At 46.8% G+C, this 20,230-nt stretch overlaps 1 protein-coding gene across 1 annotated transcript in view; it reads right to left on the reverse strand.

The window, feature by feature from the left end:
* LOC134934622 (dynein axonemal heavy chain 3-like) overlaps positions 1-20,230 on the reverse strand; it is a 1,803,147-nt gene that overhangs the window by 185,716 nt on the left and 1,597,201 nt on the right. The window contains exon 64 of the mRNA XM_063930015.1: positions 2-132. Coding sequence (XP_063786085.1) covers positions 2-132 — 131 coding nt within the window. The remainder of the gene's footprint in view (position 1; positions 133-20,230) is intronic.

Below are 20,230 nucleotides of genomic sequence, written 5' to 3' on the forward strand. Positions count from 1 at the left end.
CCTGGTTTTCGCCCCTTCAAGATACAACTGATTCTTCCTTTCTTCTAAGTCAGGTTTTTCTTCTGCAGCAAGAATTGTTAACAATTGATGCTCTAAACCTATCGGTGTGATCATGAAATTGATCAGTGTGACCTATAAAGGTAAAAAAATAAAATAAATACTGAATGATTATATATTTCAATTTTAATGTAGGCTTTGCATTTCCTGTATACTATACACAATAAATGAACAATATTATTGCTCTAGTATTCTTTTACAGTATTCAATAATCTTTCCAATTAAGTTTATTTCAAATACACAGTAAAATTATGCAGAAAAAGCTACATTGGGAGAATACAATGTAATAACTATAGTACAGGTTGCAGTTATATGTCTGTACGTGTTCAGCCTTTATTGTGAATGGTATATGTGGAAGAATACGGTCATCTCTGCGAGTTGTACAGCAGAAGCAACGTGTCTGTCACAAAAACAAAAACAAAACAGTGATAATTACAGTACACATGATTTGACATAGATCCATGACATAAAGGATCACCTGTCTAGACATAAGGTTTTTAGGGGAAAAAAAGTATAGGGGTATTTTTGAAAAGGATATGTCAGTCTCATGATCTTTTCTTCTAAAATAATTTTTTTTTTACATCTTGGTAGGGAATATTTTCTCAGGTCAACAGTTATGTTATTTTACATATCTACTTTATGGTCTTCAGATTTTACCTACATAATGTGTTGGGTATTTGCATTAGCGTTCTATAGATCATGCTGCATTAATGTTCTATAGCTCAAGTCTTGGCACTGTACATATTTTGTGGTTGTTGAGTAATCTAGCTGAGAACAGTACCATATATTATGGCTTTTTAGATGATTTTTAAAAAACATAGCTGCAAAGAAATGCCTCAAAGTGCTGAGAGATAATGATATACTGTATCAGAACAGTGTGGCACATTTGCTATAATTTAGGGGGGATACGGTTATTATGTTGACAAAACAGTCATTATGTCGACCGCTATTGGTTGACATGCATTAGGTCGACATGGTCATTAGGTCAACATGTACTAGGTCGACATGGAAAAGGGTCGACGAGTTTTTCACTTTTCCCCCCATTTTTTAAAACTTTTTCATACTTTATGATCCACGTGGACTACGATTGGGAATAGTAATCTGTGCTAGGGGACACGGTTCACTAATTGGGGTTCCCCGTCACTTTACAAAGAAAATGACACCAAAAAAAGTAAAAAAACCTCATGTCGACCCTTTTCCATGTCGCCCTAATGACCATGTCGACCTAGTGACCATGTTGAACTAATGCATGTCGACCAATAGTGGTCGACCTAATGACTGTCAACCTAAGTGTGGTCGAACTAATGACCCATACCATTTAGGGGTATGCTGAACAACATTAAAGTACATTGTGGTGTGGGGCCAAAAATAATTTGTTAAATTGCCACTGGTACTGAAGTTGTGTATTGTGATTAAAATACACTTATCATTAGCGTTTTGGGGAAGTGCATCATCACACTAGGCATCAGTAGGGGCCTGGGAGGTAGAAGAGGCATCATTTGTCTCTCCCCTCGAAGGGCCTGTCTGTGCAGGTCCATCCAATATTCTGTAAAGTCATGTCAGTGCTACATACCAATTTACTCTGTCTACAGATTAATTGGATTTGCTTTGGCTGAAAGTGAAACTAATAAATAGCATTGCCACTAACGCTACAAAACTTGCTACTCCTCTACAAGCAATGAAATAGCAATACTGAATAAGAGCATTGGCGATCTGAGTCATCTCCATCTGGTAGCCCAAAGCAGGTATGCTGAGAGAGGTTGGCCAGAAGCCTGATGAGGGTTAAACAATGAGGCTGTAGAAAAATTAGGCCTGATGACATCTGCATTGTGTTATAGCTTGTCAGTGGTGGTCCAATGAGAGGGGTGATGGTTCTGAAGCTTTAGCTTATACATTCTGCTAGATATTAATCTCCTTTAAACTGATCTTCTCTCAGTCCCTCCCTCATCTTTTTTTGTTTTAGCCCCTGGATTTGTTTTGGTAGGTAAGCAGATGTGGTAGTGTGTATTTCCATCAGATTCTCTTTCCTCAAATAATAATTGCATTGGTTGTTGGGCTATACAATAATACACTGATGGGCGATCTCCAAGCGCTGCTATATAGATCTGGAATCCTTATGTCTGAGAACCCTCAAAAGGAAACAGAGTACAACAATATTCATAAGAGAATCTCCAGATTCTATCGTTCACTCGTAGTATCACCAACGACTAACCTTTATTAATAGCCCTATGTTCTCATAAAGGTTTCTTTCATACCTTCTTCAATTCAAGGCACTGTGACATCACAATCTATGATATACGACTCATTAAAACCAAGCTTACCTTAATGATAAGCACTGTGTGCATCCAAAGGTATCTTTAATGATTCCCCCCTCACTGAAATCTTCTATCGATCCTGTGTACGCATATACAGCCTCCCAACAACTTATTAAAAAAACTCCATTAGTCCTTTTTTTTTTTATATATAAAAAAATGAGTAGTTTCTCTTTAATTTCCACAGTCCATGTAAAAGAAATTAAAATTCCATACAAAAATGGAGGTACCCAATTTATAGACAGGCAGAACCACTTCCACTTACACCCCTAAGATGGAATGGGGGGTTAGGTACAAACCACTATTGATGCAGATGTTAAAGCCAATCAAGTGGGTGTCCAAATAAGTGGTGGGATTAAGCCTGGGGTCCTCTAGTATAAACACCTAGGTACCTAGCCCCCATTCCATCTTAGGGGTGTAAGTGGAAGTGGTTCTGCCTGTCTATAAATTGGGAGATTCTCTTATGAATATTGGGGGTCATTCCGAGTTGTTCGCTCATTGACGATTTTCGCAACGGAGCGATTAAGGCGAAAATACGCATGCGCATGGTACGCAGTGCGCATGCGCTAAGTATTGTAGCACAAAACTTAGTAGATTTACTCACATCCGAATGAAGAATTTTCATCGTTGAAGTGATCGGAGTGTGATTGACAGGAAGTGGGTATTTCTGGGCGGAAACTGACCGTTTTCTGGGAGTGTGCGGAAAAACGCAGGCGTGCCAGGATAAAACGCAGGAGTGGCTGGAAAAACGGGGGAGTGGCTGGCCGAACGCAGGGCGTGTTTGTGACGTCAAACCAGGAACGAAACGGCCTGAGCTGATCGCAGTGTAGGAGTAAGTCTCGAGCTACTCAGAAACTGCTAAGAATTTTCTATTCGCAATTCTGCTACTCTTTCATTCGCAATTCTGCTAAGCTAAAATACACTCCAGAGGGCGGCGGCCTAGCGTGTGCAATGCTGCTAAAATCCGCTAGCGAGCGAACAACTCGGAATGACCCCCATTGTTGTACTCTATTTCCTTTTGAGGGTTCTCAGACATAAGGATTCCAGATCTATATAGCAGCGCTTGGAGATCGCCCATCAGTGTATTATTGTATTTAGAAAGAAGTGGTGTTCTTTTGGACGTATGTCAAGCTGCAGCTAGGGCGCAAGTCTTTGTTTCATTTTTTCTATTCTGGTTGTTGGGCTATGACTGTTGCCTCCCAATTTTAGGCACCCTTTAACTTAACAAAACATATTTGATGGTTTTGTTGGGGTCTTATGACTACAATGCATATGGTCCTGCCACCCCTTATCTCAGAGATCCAAACCCCCATGGACTTCAGGATCCGAGTCCGGCTCGGGACTTCCCGCCAGACTCGGATCCCAGATCAAGGCAAAATGTCATCATATAAGGAGCCGCGTGTTGCCATAATTTTCACTCCGTACTTGGAGAGTGAGGGAGACAGACCTCTGTCTCTCTGTGGGTGGTGGCACACAGTGGTGCTGCTGTCCTATGCTGTCCTCTGCTGTCCTAGGGTGGTGTCCTGTGCTGCTAGGGGTGCTGCTGTTCTGTGGTGTCCTGTGCTGTTAGGGGTGCTGCTGTCCTGTGCTGTACATGGGTGATGTTCTGGTGTGCTCTCCTGTGGTGTTCTGTGCTGTAAGGGGTGCTGTTGTCCTGTGCCGTACAGGGATGCTGTTCTGGGGTGGTGTGCTGTGCTGTTTAGGGTGCTGTACAGGGGTTCTGCAGTCCTGTGCTGTACAGGGGCACTATTCTGTGTGCTGTAAAAATAAAAGGGCACTGTTCTGTGTGCTGTAAAAATAAAGGGGTGGTGTAAAAATAAAGGGGCACTGTTCTGTGTGCTGTAAAAATAGAGGGGTGCTGTGTGCCTGTTCTGTGTGCTGTACAAATAAAGGGGCACTGTTGTGAGTGCAGTAAAAATAAAGGGGCACTGTTCTGTGTGCTGTAAAAATAAAGGGGTGCTGTGGCCCTGTTCTGTGTGCTGTAAAAATAAAGGGGTGCTGTAAAAAATAAAGGGGGACTATTCTGTGTGCTGTAAAAATAAATGGGCACTGTTCTGTGTGCTGTAAAAAATAGGATTTTGGTTACCTACAGGTAAATCCTTTTCTTGTAGTCCGTAGAGGATGCTGGGGTCCACATTAGTACCATGGGGTATAGACGGTTCCACCAGGAGCCAATCGTTTGAGAGTGTGGGCTGGCTTCTCCCTCTATACCCCTCCTATCAGACTCAGTCTATAAACTGTGCCCGGGGAGATTGACATCTTCGAGAGAAGGATTATACACAGATAGTGGCGAGATTCACACCAGCTCACACATACAAGGCACATCAAGCTAACTAGCTTGAAACTCAGCAACCGCTGAAACATTACTTACCAAGTAACAATGCAGTACTCAACTAAAACGAAGTTGTACTGAACCAAATAACGATAGCAGGAAATCGAAGCACTGGGCGGTCGCCCAGCATCCTCTACGGACTACGAGAGGATGCTGGGGTCCACATTAGTATCATGGGGATGTACCAAAGCTCCCAGAACGGGAGGGAGAGCGCGGAGGCTCCTGCAGAACTGATTGACCAAACTTCAGGTCCTCAGCGGCCAAAGTATCAAACTTGTAGAACTTTGCAAACATGTTCATCCCAGACCAAGTTGCTGCTTGGTAAAGTTGTAACATCGAGACACCCCCCGGGCAGCCGCCTTATGAGTAGAGTGGGCCTTAACAGACGTAGGACACGGCAATCCTGCCATAGAAAACGTATGCTGGATAGTGAACCTGATCCAGCGAGAGATCATCTGCTTAGAAGCAGGACACCCCATTTTCTTGGAATCATACAGGACAAACAGTGAGTCCGATTATCTTTGAAGAGAAGTCCTCCTCACATAGATTTTTAGAGCCCTTACAACATCTAAGGACTTTGATGAGATTGAGGAGTCAGTCGCAACTGCCACCACAATAGGTTGGTTGATCTGAAATGCCGACACAACCTTCGGAAGAAACTGCAGACGTGTCCGAAGCTCTGCTCTGTCTTCAAGGAAGATCAAGTTTGGGCTTTTACATGACAAAGCCCCCAACTCCGACACACGTCTAGCAGAAGCTAAGGCCAAGAAAGTGAGAGCCTTCCACGTGAGAAACTTGACCTCAACCTCCTGTAGAGGCTCAAACTAGTCTGACTGGAGGATCTGCAACACCACGTTAAGATCCCAAGGTGCCGTAGGCGGTACAAATGGAGGTTGGAGGTGCAGAACTCCCTTCAAAAAAGCCTGAACCTCAGGGAGAGCAGCCAACTGTTTCTTGAAGAAAATGGATAGGGACGAAATTTGGACCTTTATGGATCCTAACCTCAGGCCCATATACACACCTGTTTGCAGGAAGAGGAGAAAATGTCCCAGGTGAAACTTCACCTCAGGAAACTTCTTGGACTCACACCAAGAGATATATTTTTTCCAAATACGATGGTAATGTTTTGACGTTACTCCTTTCCTAGCCTGTATCAGGGTAGGAACAACCTTGTTCGGAATGCCCTTCCGAGCTAGTATCTGGTGTTCAACCTCCATGCTGTCAAACATAGCTGTGGTAAGTCTTGATAGGCGAACGGCCTCTGCTGCAGCAGGTCCTCCCAAAGAGGAAGAGGCCTCGGCTCTTCTAGCAGTAGATCCAGAAGATCCGCGTACCAAGACCTTCTTGGCCACTCTGGAGCAATGAGGATCGCTTGAACCCTTGTTCTTCTTATGAGCTTTAGCACTCTTGAAATGAGTGGGAGTGGTGGAAACACGTACACCAACTGGAAAACCCATGGAGTCACCAGGGCCACTGCTTGTGGGTCCCCCGACCTGGAACAATATCGCCAAAGCTTTTTGTTGAGACGAGAGGACATCATGTCGATTTGAGGTACACTCCAAAGATCTGTTACCTCTGTAAACACCTCCGGATGGAGTTCCCACTCTCCTGGATGGAGATCATTTCTGCTGAGTAAGTCCGCTTCCCAGTTTTAAACTCCCGGAATGAAGATTGCTGACAGCACCAACGCGTGTTTTTCTGCCCAGAGGATGATTCTTGTTACCTCTGACATTGCAGCTCTGCTCTTCATTCCGCCCTGTCGGTTGATGTAAGCCACTGTCGTTACATTGTCCGATTACACTTGAATGGCCCGATTTCTCAGAAGATGGGCCGCTTGGAGAAGACCGCTGTAGACGGCTCTTAGTTCTAGAATGTTTATCTGCAGGCTGGCTTTTAGACATGACCACCTTCCTTGGAAGGTCTCCCCTTGAGTGACTGTGCCCCAGCCCCGGAGACTTGCATTCGTGGTTAGAAGGATCCAGTCCTGAATCCCAAACCTGCCGCCCTCCAGAAGGTGAGGTAGTTGCAACCACCAGAGGAGTGAAATCCTGGCCTTTGGTGACAGACGTATCCTCTGGTGCACATGTAGATGGGATCCTGACCACTTGTCCAGGAGATCCAGTTGGAAGCACCAAGCATGAAACCTCCCGTACTGTAGAGCCTCGTAAGAGGCCACCATCTTTCCCAAAAGGCGAACTGATGAACAGACACCCGGGCTGGCTTCAGGACATCCCGGCCATTGTTTGTATAACCAATGTTTTTTCCTCTGGAAGAAACACTCTCTGCACCTCCGTGTCCAGGATCATTCCCAGAAAGGAAAACCTCCTGGTTGGTTCCAAATTTGATTTTGGAAGATTCAGGATCCAACCGTGTTCCCTGAGCAGGTGGGTCGTGAGAAGGATGGACTGTAACAGCTTCTCCTTGGATGGTGCCTTTATCAGCAGATCGTCCAGATATGGAATTATGTTCACCCCGTCTGCGGAGGAGAACCATCATTTCCGCCATTACCTTGGTGAATACTCTTGGTGCTGTGGAGAGGCCAAATGGTAGAGCCTGGAACTGATAGTGACAGTCCAACAGTGCGAATCGGAGAATCCGATGCGGCGGCCAAATCGGAATGTGGAGGTACGCATCCTTGATATCCAGGGATTGTTATGATTCCAGTACTCCTGACCGGAGGAGATCTAATGACAATGGCCAGAGTACTGGAAGGGGAATGCTCGCTACGGGAGCTAGAAAGACTAGTTGCCCCTGGCGCCCTAACTCTATTGTCTCACCCGTGCTATCGAAAATCCCTTGCGAGACTATGGTTTCTTGAGCCCCTGGCAGCCACGTTTGAAAGGCGGATTATGACTGCCCAACTCCGGTGCCCCCCGGTCTTAGTGAGAGACAAAGGGAAATCCGAGGCAGGATGATGACAAGAGGACCTCTGACTGACAACAGGCCAGGGGCAACAAGCTAACTAACCAAACCAGAAGTATGCACGGAAAAACCGCCAGATAAAAGGAAAACCAAAATCCACTAGTCCGTTACTCCTACCCAGCACCGCTGGATACCAGAGTGGATCTGTGGGAGCGGAATCCTCCGCAAAAGCTCCGGAACACAAATGATAAATAATAAGTAATAAAGCGGCCAAGCCGCAACACACGGCTACGCCGTGACTCACGAACACCACTGGATGTTTAAAGGTGCTCAGTCAGGACTCCAGGAACAGATGACGACTTCCGAGTACAGGACAACTGAGGACAGGAACGACCGGGTACAGCAGGACTGGAAACACTCTCAGCAAACAGATACAGCATGCAGGAAGCTATTACCGGCGTCTGTGAGAAGCCCAGGAAGTGTACTTAACAGGGAGTCCTCCAATCAGCTGTTCAGAGGCTGATTGGATTAAATGCCGTGCAGCTGCCTTGCTGCACGGCCAGGAAACAGGTGCCCTATTAATTTAAATGGACCCAGCAACGGGGAACGCGGTCCGCCAGTGGCGTCCCCGTTGCTAGGGTCCGTGCGGCTCCGTGCGCCCGGCGTCTAGCGTTGCCAGGGAGCCGGCGGCTGTACGCGCACGGCGTCCCTGGTTGCTAGGCGCCGGGCCGCACCGACGAGCGGACCCCGGCGCCTAACAGTACCCCCCCCTTGAGGAGGGGTCAAGGAACCCCTAAAGCCAGGTTTCCGAGGAAATTCCCGAAAAAATGCCCTCTTGAGCCTCGGGGCATGGAGATCCTTATCCAGGACCCAAGACCTTTCCTCTGGACCATAGCCCTTCCAGTGCACCAGAAAATAAAGCCGACCCCGGGACAATTTGGAATCGAGAACCTTCTCCACCAAGAACTCCTGATGTCCCTGTACATCTACTGGTGATTTCCCCTGAGAGATCTTCCGAGGAAATCTACTGGAAGAAACGTATGGTTTCAACAGGGAGCAATGGAACGTATTTCCGATTCGGAGAGCTCTTGGTAAACGTAACCGGAAAGCAACTGGATTGATTTTTTTAATAATATGAAATGGTCCAATAAATTTGGGGCCCAATCTAGCTGAGGTTTGTCGAAGTCTAATGTTACGAGTCGACAACCATACCCTGTCTCCCACCTTAAAAGTGCAAGGACGCCGGAGCCTGTCAGAAAACTTTTTCTCTCGAAATGCTGCTTTTCTGAGAGCAAGGTGCACTTTTTTCCAAATGACTCTGAGATGAGAGGTTAAGGTTAGCGAGGAAACAGAGGAATGTTGGAAAAAAGAATTAGCTCTGGGGTGAAAACCAAAAACTGAAAAGAATGGAGACACATTAGTGGAGGAATGACAAGAATTGTTGTAAGCAAACTCCGCCAAAGGAAGAAACTCGGACCAATCATTCTGGAGTTTGGCTGAGTACAAACGCAAATACTGTTTTAATGATTGATTAACTCGCTCGGTCTGCCCGTTGGATTGGGGATGATAGCCGGATGTTAAAGACAATTTCATCTTTAATGAGGCACAAAAAGACTTCCAGAATTGTGCAATGAATTGTGGACCCCGATCAGAAACAATATCAGTGGGCAACCCATGAAGTCTGAAAACATGGCGGAGAAACAAAACAACCAATCCCTGGGCAGATGGCAGTCGGGGAAGAGCAATGAAATGGGCCATCTTGCTAAAACGGTCCACTACCACCCATATGACTCGGAATCCGGCTGACAGAGGGAGGTCTACCACAAAATCCATGGAAATATGAGACCATGGCCTGAGAGGAACATTTAAGGGCATAAGTTGCCCGATAGGCAAGGAACGGGGAACCTTATGCTGTGCACAGACCTGACAAGAAACAACAAACTCCTTAATGTCTTTAGAAAGACCAGGCCACCATACTGAGCGGGAGACTAATTCCAAAGTCTTAGAGATCCCCGGATGCCCGGCAACTTTGCTATCATGAAACTCAGTCAAAACAGTAGCTCTCAAAAACTCAGGGACGTAAAGACGACCAGCAGGAGTATTTCCAGGAGCTTGATGTTGAAGCTGCTTTAACTGGGTAAACAAATCTTGTGTGAGGCCTGCCCAAATGACTGAAGACGGAAGTATGGGAGTAACAGGACTGTTATTATGAACTGGAAGAAAACTGCGTGACAGGGCATCCGCCTTGGTATTCTTGGAACCTGGCCTAAAAGTGATAATAAACTTGAAACGAGTAAAAAATAAAGCCCAACGAGCCTGCCGGGCATTCAGCCGCTTAGCTGATTCGATGTACTAAAGATTTTTGTGGTCAGTCAATACTGAAATGGTATGTGTTGCTCCCTCAAGCCAATGCCTCCACTCCTCAAAAGCCCATTTAATAGCCAGTAACTCCCGGTTACCAACATCGTAGTTGGATTCAGCAGATGAGAATTTCCTGGACATAAAGGCACAAGGATGTAGTTCCAGAGAGTCCGGATCCTTCTGAGATAGGATAGCCCCCACTCCAACCTCCGAGGCATCAACCTCAACAATGAAGGGCAATTCTGGGTTGGGATGTCTGAGGACTGGAGCTGAGACAAAAGCTTGTTTCAAGGCCTGAAAGGATAACTCAGCTTCACGTGACCAGTTGGTAGGATCCGCTCCCTTCTTAGTCAGTGCCACAATGGGAGCAACCAGGTCGGAAAAAGAATGAATAAATCTTCTATAATAATTCGCAAACCCTAAAAAGCGCTGAATTGCTTTTAAGTTGGTGGGTTGCGCCCAACTAAGGATGGCTTGGAGCTTCTTATGTTCCATACAGAATCCCCGAGGGGAAATAATGTACCCTAAAAAGGATACCTCCGTGACATGAAACTCACACTTCTCCAGCTTGGCATATAGGTGATTTTCACGTAATTTTTGAAGAACCTGACGCACCTGGGTAACATGTTGTTCAATTGAGTCAGAATAGATCAGGATGTCGTCTAAGTAAACGACCACGAATCGTCCTAGAAAATCACGGAGCACATCGTTAATGAGATCCTGGAAAACTGCCGGAGCGTTAGACAAGCCAAACGGCATCACCAGATACTCGTAGTGACCCGACTGAGTACTGAAAGCCGTCTTCCACTCATCTCCCGACTTGATTCGGATGAGGTTATACGCTCCCCTCAGGTCAATTTTAGAAAAAATCACAGCCGAACGCAGCTGATCAAAGAGGACAGAAATCAGCGGCAGAGGGTAAGTATTTTTAACTGAGATCTTATTCAGGGCTCTAAAGTCAATGCAAGGTCTGAGTGATCCATCTTTTTTCTCCACAAAGAAGAAGCCTGCACTTAAAGGGGATTTAGATGGCCTGATAAATCCTTTCCCTAGGCTCTCCTTAACATACTCATTCATGGCCGCAGTTTCTGGCCCGGATAATGCATATAACCTTCCCTTTGGCAATGTGGCACCAGGAATTAGCTCAATAGCACAATCATAAGGCCGATGGGGAGGCAGAATGTCCGCATTGCCCTTGGAAAACACATCAACAAAGTCCTGGTATTCCACGGGAATGAGTTCGGGAATGGCAGCAGCTATTCTGACGGGAAACGTAATACATTCCTTATTACAGATGGTACCCCATTGTGAAATCTCCCCCGACTGCCAATCAATGATGGGATTATGAAAGGTCAGCCAAGGGTGACCCAGAACCACTGGAACTGCTGGGCAATGGGTAAGGAAAAACTCGATCTTTTCGGAATGAAGAGCTCCTACCGTAAGTAGTATAGGGGGTGTACGGAGGGAAATAACCCCATTGGATAAGGGACTCCCATCTAAACCATGCATGGTGATACACCTACCCAAGGCTAACTGAGGAATACCTAAGGCTTTGGCCCACGTTAAGTCCATAAAGTTCCCTGCAGCTCCACTGTCAACAAAAGCCGACACCGAAGAACTGAGGCTGCCAAAGGAAACTTTAGCTGGGACTAAAAGGGAGTTATTCGAGGAGATAAGCTGCAGACCAAAGTGAACCCCCTCACAATTCACTTGGTCGAGGCGTTTCCCGACTTGTTCGGACAATTACGGGCAAAATGTCCCTTACCCCCACAGTACAAACAAAGACCAGAGTTTTGCCTTCTGGCTCTTTCTTTTGGAGACAGCCGAGAGAGACCCATCTGCATGGGCTCCTCTATGTCCTCAGGAATGGAAAATACACATGGAGTAGACCTGACAGGTGCTCCTTTTTCAGCCCTCCTCTCTCTGAGACGACGATCAATCTTAATAGAAAGCTCCATGAGTTTATCGAGAGTCTCAGGAGCGGGATACTGAAGGAGACTGTCTTTTATAGACTCAGATAAGCCGAGGCGAAACTGACTGCGCAGGGCTGGGTCATTCCAGCCACAGTCGTTCGACCAACGGCGAAATTCTGTACAATAAACCTCTGCAGGATTTCTACCCTGTCTGAGAGCGCGTAACTGACTCTCAGCGGATGCCTCTCTATCAGGGTCATCATAAAAAAGCCCTAAAGACCCCAAAAAGGCGTCTACTGACAACAATGCCGGATCCTCTGCTTTTAAACCAAAAGCCCAGGTCTGAGGATCCCCCTGGAGCAAAGAAATAATAATTCCGACCCGCTGAGATTCAGTACCTGAGGAGATCGGTCTTAAACGAAAATAAAGTTTACAGGATTCTTTAAAATTAAAAAACTCCTTCCTATCACCAGAAAAACGGTCAGGCAAGTGCATTTTTGGTTCAGGGACTACCCTCGGGGAAGTTCGTAAAAGATCTTCCTGCGACTTCACCCGAAGGGAAAGATCCTGAACCATCTGAGTAAGTTCTTGAATCTGGCTGACTAGGAGCTGGCCAGGATTTGGCCCTAAACCTGTGGGATTCATGAGGCCGATAACTCTTACAAAACTGAATAAGGAAAAAATCAAACCCTGTTTAATTTTAAGTTTTGGTATGGCCGGTAATAATGTTATGATTCCAGTACTCCTGACCGGAGGAGATCTAATGACATTGGCCAGAGTACTGGAAGGGGAATGCTCGTTACGGGAGCTAGAAAGACTAGTTGCCCCTGGCGCCCTAACTCTATTGTCTCACCCGTGCTATCGAAAATCCCTTGCGAGACTATGGTTTCTTGAGCCCCTGGCAGCCACATTTGAAAGGCGGATTATGTCTGCCCAACTCCGGTGCCCCCCGGTCTTAGTGAGAGACAAAGGGAAATCCAGGCCAGGGGCAACAAGCTAACTAACCAAACCAGAAGTATGCGCGGAAAAACCGCCAGATAAAAGGACAACCAAAATCCACTAGTCCGTTACTCCTACCCAGCACCGCTGGATACCAGAGTGGATCTGTGGGAGCGGAATCCTCCGCAAAAGCTCCGGAACACAAATGATAAATAATAAGTAATAAAGCGGCCAAGCCGCAACACACGGCTACGCCGTGACTCACGAACACCACTGGATGTTTAAAGGTGCTCAGTCAGGACTCCAGGAACAGATGACGACTTCCGAGTACAGGACAACTGAGGACAGGAACGACCGGGTACAGCAGGACTGGAAACACTCTCAGCAAACAGATACAGCATGCAGGAAGCTATTACCGGCGTCTGTGAGAAGCCCAGGAAGTGTACTTAACAGGGAGTCCTCCAATCAGCTGTTCAGAGGCTGATTGGATTAAATGCCGTGCAGCTGCCTTGCTGCACGGCCAGGAAACAGGTGCCCTATTAATTTAAATGGACCCAGCAACGGGGAACGCGGTCCGCCAGTGGCGTCCCCGTTGCTAGGGTCCGTGCGGCTCCGTGCGCCCGGCGTTTAGCGTTGCCAGGGAGCCGGCGGCTGTACGCGCACGGCGTCCCTGGTTGCTAGGCGCCGGGCCGCACCGACGAGCGGACCCCGGCGCCTAACAGGGATACCAGGAATTCCCCCTCTTCCAGACCTAATATCACCGCCCTTAGAGACTCCATTTTGAACTTGAACTCCTTCAGAATGGGATTTAGAGCTTTTAGGTTCAGAATGGGCCTGACCGAACCATCCGGTTTTGGTACCATGAAAAGGTTTGAATAGTAACCTTTGTTTTGCATATGAGGAGGGACCGGTACAATAACCTGTGCCTCCACCAACTTCTGGACGACTGCCTGCAGGACAGCCCTGTCTGCCAGCAAAGCTGGCAAGCCTGATTTGAAGAATCGGTGAGGAGGGAGATCTTGAAATTCTAGCCTGTACCCCTGGGACACGATATCTCGCACCCAGGGATCCAGGCCATACGACACCCAGATGTGACAGAAATGCCTGAGTCTTGCTCCCACCGGCCCACCTCCGGGGTGTGCAGTCCACCGTCATGCGGAGGACTTCGTTGTACCTGAAGCAGGTTTCTGTTCCTGGGAACCCGCCTCAGCAGGTTTCTCGAATTTGGGCCGACCTCTCCTAAAGAAGGTGTTGGACGGTCTGGCCTTTCATGGCTTGGCAGCCCGAAAGGGCTGTGATGCAGTTGAAGAAAAGTGTTTCTTCGTAACAGGTGCAGCTGAGGGAAGAAAAGGTGACTTACCCGCTGTAGCCGTGGAGATCCACGCATCTAATGCTTCCCCAAAGAGAGCCTGACCTGTGTAGGGTAGGGTCTCCACACTTCTCCTGGATTCCTCGTCGGCAGACCACTGTCACTGCCACAGTCCTCGACGAGCTGAGACAGACATGGAAGAAATTCCTGCAGCCATGGAACCCAGGTCTTTCATGGATTCTACCAGAAATCCTGCCGAATACTGAATGTTACGCAATAACAATTCAACATCAGATTTATCCATAGTATCGAAATCTTCAAGTAATGTGCCTGACCACTTTACTATGGTAGTCATTCCGAGTTGATCGCTCGTTATTTTTTTTCGCAAAGGAGCGATTAGTCGCTAATGCGCATGCGCAATGTCCGCAGTGCGACTGCGCCAAGTAAATTTGCTATGCAGTTAGGTATTTTACTCACGGCATTACAAGGTTTTTTCTTCGTTCTGGTGATCGTAATGTGATTGACAGGAAGTGGGTGTTTCTGGGCGGAAACTGGCCGTTTTATGGGTGTGTGTGAAAAAACGCTGCGGTTTCTGGGAAAAACGCGGGAGTGTCTGAAGAAACGGGGGAGTGTCTGGGCGAACGCTGGGAGTGTTTGTGACGTCAAACCAGGAACGAAACTGACTGAACTGATCGCAGTTGCCGAGTAAGTCTGGAGCTACTCAGAAACTGCTAAGAAGTGTCTATTCGCAATTCTGCTAATCTTTCGTTCGCATTTTTACTATGCTAAGATTCACTCCCAGTAGGCGGCGGCTTAGCGTGTGCAAAGCTGCTAAAAGCAGCTTGCGAGCGAACAACTCGGAATGAGGGCCTATGGCTTTGGCAATCCAAGAACTGGCAATAGTGGGATATAATATAGCCCCTGAAGCCATGTACTTGGATTTGAGCGTATTATCAATTTTACCGGCTCTTTCAAGGCGGTGGATCCTGGAACAGGTAAAACCACCTTTTGTGACAGTCTGGATACAGACGCGTCAACAATGGGCGGGTTTTAAAAATTTTCCTATCCTCCACAGGGAAAGGAAACGCCTCCAGGACCCTTTTAGGGATATGGAATTTTTTCTCAGGATTTTCCCATGCTTTTTAAAAATAGCATTTCATTCTTTTGACGCAGGGAAGGTTAGCGAGGCTTTCTTATTTTCAGTGAAGGAAGCCTCCTCAAACTGCACAGGTGTTATATCAGTAATATTCATCACATCCCTAATGGCCTCTATCATCAACTGCACCCCTTTTGCAAGAGATACTGCCCCCCTCAACACATCCCCATCACCGTCCTCAGTGTCAGAATCGGTATCCGTGTCATCTTGCATAATCTGTGCAAGAACACGTTTTTGGGAATATACCCTGGGGTAACAGAACTGGGCCAGACTGCCATAGAGTTCTGTAAAGCCTGAGTTGCAGACTCATTCTGTGCAACCATGGCTGGACTGGCCATCTGGCACATGCCAGAAGGGCTGATGGGCAGGTGAGTCGAATTGGTCACTCAGAGAGCCAGAAAGGTCGCGCACAGCGCAGCCTCCAGCTCTCTGGTTCCATGGTCTCCATGGAAATGGGGGCGTGCCGCAAGTCCATGCCCCCGGACCTGCGGCGTGCCCCGCCCCAGCAACCAGTGCCTTGGTAACGGGGCGTGCCATGAGTCCACGCCCCAATGACTCACGGCACGCCCCATATGTCATGCGGAATGCCCCCCCGTGACGCATATGTGCACGTTCACAGATGCCAGGGCCGAATCGAGGCCCCAGTCCATCACTGTGTGCAACCCCAGTAGAAATTTGAGAAATCATAGATTTGATAGAGGATAACCACTCAGGCTCCCTTGCTGGTATCTGTGCTAAAACAGTGCCATCCTGATTACATGGAATGGGATCATCCTGAGAGGACATATCCTCTGCAGCATATGACACAGAGTCCCTGGACATAGCTTAATGGAAACCACAGACACTCCACACACACACAGGGGAGGGTAGACAGAGTTTCACCCCCAAGAATGTCAAGAGAGGCACAGAGATTGGAGCCAACCCACACACAGCACTTTCTAGGAAAAGGGAGACCCCCAACCAGCGCTGACTGTGCACCTTAATAGGTTACACAGCCTGTATACAGCCTCCCCCCCTTCTACAACCCCTTGGTACCGTGAGAGATAGCTGGAGTTGTTCTGGAGGGACTTGCTCTTCGCTGACAGCGTTGTGCAGGCAGGAAAATAGGGCTGAACGCTGCTGGGTCTGCTCTGAGGAGAAGCTCTGCCCCCAAAATGGCGCTGTCTTCCCACTCTTCATAGGATTATACTGGCCTGAGGAATTATGCTGGCAGAGATCCCGGGACCCCGACAGGCTGTGTGACCAGTGTAGGGTGTAGGCGCTGGCTCAGGGCACCCCTCACAGCACTGCACTATGTACCGCTGAGCCCTGGAGCACAGTTAGTGCTGCGCTCCATACCCTGTTGCCACCATCTTCACACCAGCCCCCTGCTTGCTAGGGGGGTTGGTGACTCACTCGCCACCAATCTTCTGGCTCTGTAAGGGGGTGGCGGCATGCTGCTGGGGTGAGCGATCCCCTGTGGTGAGGGAATGATTGATCTCTCAGGAGCTTAGTGTCCTGTCAGTGGAGATAGTGGCTGAGACCCCGCAGTTTGGACACTACTCCCCCCTTAGTCCCACGAAGCAGGGAGGCTGTTGCCAGCAGCCTTCATGTAAAATAATGAATTCTAAAAAAAACTATTTCTAAAGAAGCTCTGTAGAGCTTCCCTAGCTGTGACCGGCTCCTCCGGGCACATTTTCTAAACTGAGTCTGGTAGGAGGGACATAGAGGGAGGAGCCAGCCCACACTCTCAAATTCTCAAAGTGCCAATGGCTCCTGGTGGACCCGTCTATACCCCATGGTACTAATGTGGACCCCAGCATCCTCTAGGACGTAAGAGAAATAAAGGAGCACTGTGGCCCTGTCCTGCATGCTATAAAAATATAAGGGTGCTGTAAATATAAAGGGTACTGTTCTGTTTGCTGTAAAAATAAAGGGGTGCTGTCCTGTGAAATGGAGAACAAAAATTTGGAGGAAAAAATAGTGGAAGATCAGGAACCACTTCCTAGTACTAATGCTGAAGCTGCTGCTACCAGTCATGACATTGACAATGTAATTCCATCAACGTCATTTGCTAAGGCCGATGCCCAATGTCATAGAGGGCTTGTAAAATCCAAGATCCAGAAATTAAGAACCAAAAAAACAAATAATTATCTGATGAGAAACGTAAAATTGACAATATGCCATTCACGACACGAAGTGGCAAGAAAAGGCTAAGGCCTTGGCCTATATTCATGACTGGTGGCTCAGCTTCTCATGAAGATGGAAGCCCTCCTCTCTCTAAAAATTAAAAAAATAAAGCTTGTTAAAGCACAGGAAACAACTGTGCATTCAGAGATATCACAAATCCCCAAGGAGAGTCCAAGTGTGTCTGCGGTTGCGATGTCTAGGCCTGACCTTCCCAAGACTGTATGGGAACAGGAGGCTCCTACCACTATTTGCACACCCTCTGCAAGTGCTGGAAGGAGCACCACTAGTCCAGTTGCTGATATTGAGTTTGAGGATGTCACTGTAGATGTACTCCAGGATGAGTAGGATATTGGTGTAGCTGGCGCTGAGGAGGAAGTTTACGATAAGGATTCTGATGGTGATGTGTTTTTTTTGAATAAGGCACCAGTGGAAACAGTTGTTGGCCATGGGATGAAAAAGCCCATTGTCATGCCTGGGCAAAATACCAAAATATCCACCTCTTCGTTGTGAAATTATTTCTCTGTGAGGATGAGGATGTAAACACTGAAGGGAGTGAGGAATCGGAGGATGACAATGAGGACAACATCTTGCCTCTGTAGAACTAGTTTGTGCAAGGGGAGATTAATTGCTTATTTTTTGGTGGGGGCCCAAACAAACCAATCATTTCAGCCACAGTCATGTGGCAGACCCTGCCGCTGAAATGATTGGTTTGTTAAAGTGTGCATGTCCTGTTTATACAACATAAGGGTGGGTGGGAGGGCCCAAAGACAATTCCATCTTGCACATCTTTTCTTTGTCTGCCATATCATTCCAGGGGTGCTGCCATATATGAGGTGCTGCCCCTCTGTTATATCAGTCCAGGGGTGCTGCCCCACTGCCATTTAAGTCCAGGGGTGCTGCTGCCTGTCTGCTATGCTGTGTCATTCTCCAGTGGTGCTGCCTATGCTGTATAAGTCCAGTGGTGTGGTCTATCTGTTGTATAAGTCCAGGGGTGCTGCCTGTCTGCTGTATAAGTCCAGAGGCACTGCCGTATAATTCCAGTGGTGCTGCTGTACTTGGTCCTAGGTTTAAACTAAAGCCTAGAGCAGAATCTGAAACAAGCTTTAACATCACAACCAAATTTGTGATGTCATATAGATGCAATGGTAGAAATGAAAATTACAAGTTTGACGAAGTGTTTTCCAATAAAGTGGGGAGAAACCACATTTGTGGCCAAAGTCAGTCAGACTCAGAAGAGACAAAATCATAATTCAGTGGAACGTGACATGGCAACATCTCCTACTTAATTTCCTCTGGCAGCTGACAGAGAAAGCTAGATTTTCCAAACACACCTCTCTCTATACGTCTGCTATATAATTCCAGGGGTGGCTCTGTTTGAACCCGCTCATCTCTAGTAGATATATCTTCTAGTGTGCACTGTGTACCCAGCATTAGAGAGAGGTTCTTCTCAATTATTTCATGTTAGGGACTCAAATTACTGGTTCCACATTTTGGGATTATTTACAAGATGTGCATTTGTTGTAAAGGGTTCTTTTCCTTTATTTTGCAAAATGTTTTCTCCTTAATAAGTGTACAATGTAAGGGCTGCATAGGGTTATCGCAAGACTTAGCGGTGTTAGAAGAACAGAGTTTCAGTGATCTTGCATTGCAAAATTAAATCTCAGCTCACTGCAGCACTAGATGGGCCATGAGCTCCTGTGAGGCACAAGCAGTTACTGAATAAGGGCCCAGTATGGAGTCTCATGGTGGCTTACAGTCAGGAAGCTGTCTGGCTTCCTGTCTGGCTTCCTGACAGAGGCTAGCATTGCTTCCTCCCACAGTCCTCCTTGTAGTATGAAATGAGTTTGGGCTGTAGAGTGGAAAGCTCCACTAGGGCAGGGGCTGAATAACAAAAATTTCACTACACAGTCCTGCTTAGTACTGTACGAACCCACCTGAACTTAATTTACCCACTAGGGCAGGGGCTAAATAACAAAAATTTGCTGCACAGTCCTGCTTGGTACTGTACTGAACCCACCAGAACTCAACTTATCCGATCCAGGCCTGTTGTATGGGCTCACGAGGGGCTGCTAAAACATCTAAGAGGCTGATTTATTAAAAAATAAAATAAGAATAAAATAAACAAGACACACAGGTATGCTCACATGCGTGTAACTGGGAGCTGTGAAAAACAAAAATAAGGCATCTGCCACAAAATATGTAATTAACAATGCAATTAAAAAATGGGAATAAAGAAACCCATGAGATTTTCTCAAACTAAGTCTCCAGACTCCGTGGAGGGGAGAATATCCAATCTTGATCCTTTGGTATAAACCTATTTATTTGCATCCCAGCATTAAATCAGAGATTATCATAATCCCTGAAAATGGAGAAGGGGGTACAAATTCGGAGGCTTTGGCCCCTAGTTTTTCAGTTTGTGCAGTAATGTGGTAATTATATATTTGCTTGGTTAGAGTCATTTCTGTTCCACACCAAGTTAGGAATGGAGGTGAAAGCCTGTGTGTTGTTCCTGTTTGCGTATGCCTCTCTAATTTATAACCCCCTACTTGACACGATCCTCTTCCTCTTGCCTCTTCTCATAATGTGAAAAGTCATCAAAGAAGGAGGTGGTATGTTTTGGAGAACTTGGTAATCTTTTTCCAGGGGGACCACCTGTCGCTGAAATTATGGGTTTATTAAACTGTGCATGTCCTGTTTAAACAACATAATAGTGGGTGGGAGGGCCCATTGACAATTTCATCTTGCACCTCTTTTTTTTCTTTGCATTATGTGCTCTTTGGGGCCTAGTTTTTAAAACTACCACCCTGTCTGCCACTACAG

Source organism: Pseudophryne corroboree, chromosome 6 (genome assembly GCF_028390025.1).
Source record: "Pseudophryne corroboree isolate aPseCor3 chromosome 6, aPseCor3.hap2, whole genome shotgun sequence".
NCBI classification, from domain to species: Eukaryota; Metazoa; Chordata; class Amphibia; order Anura; family Myobatrachidae; genus Pseudophryne; species Pseudophryne corroboree.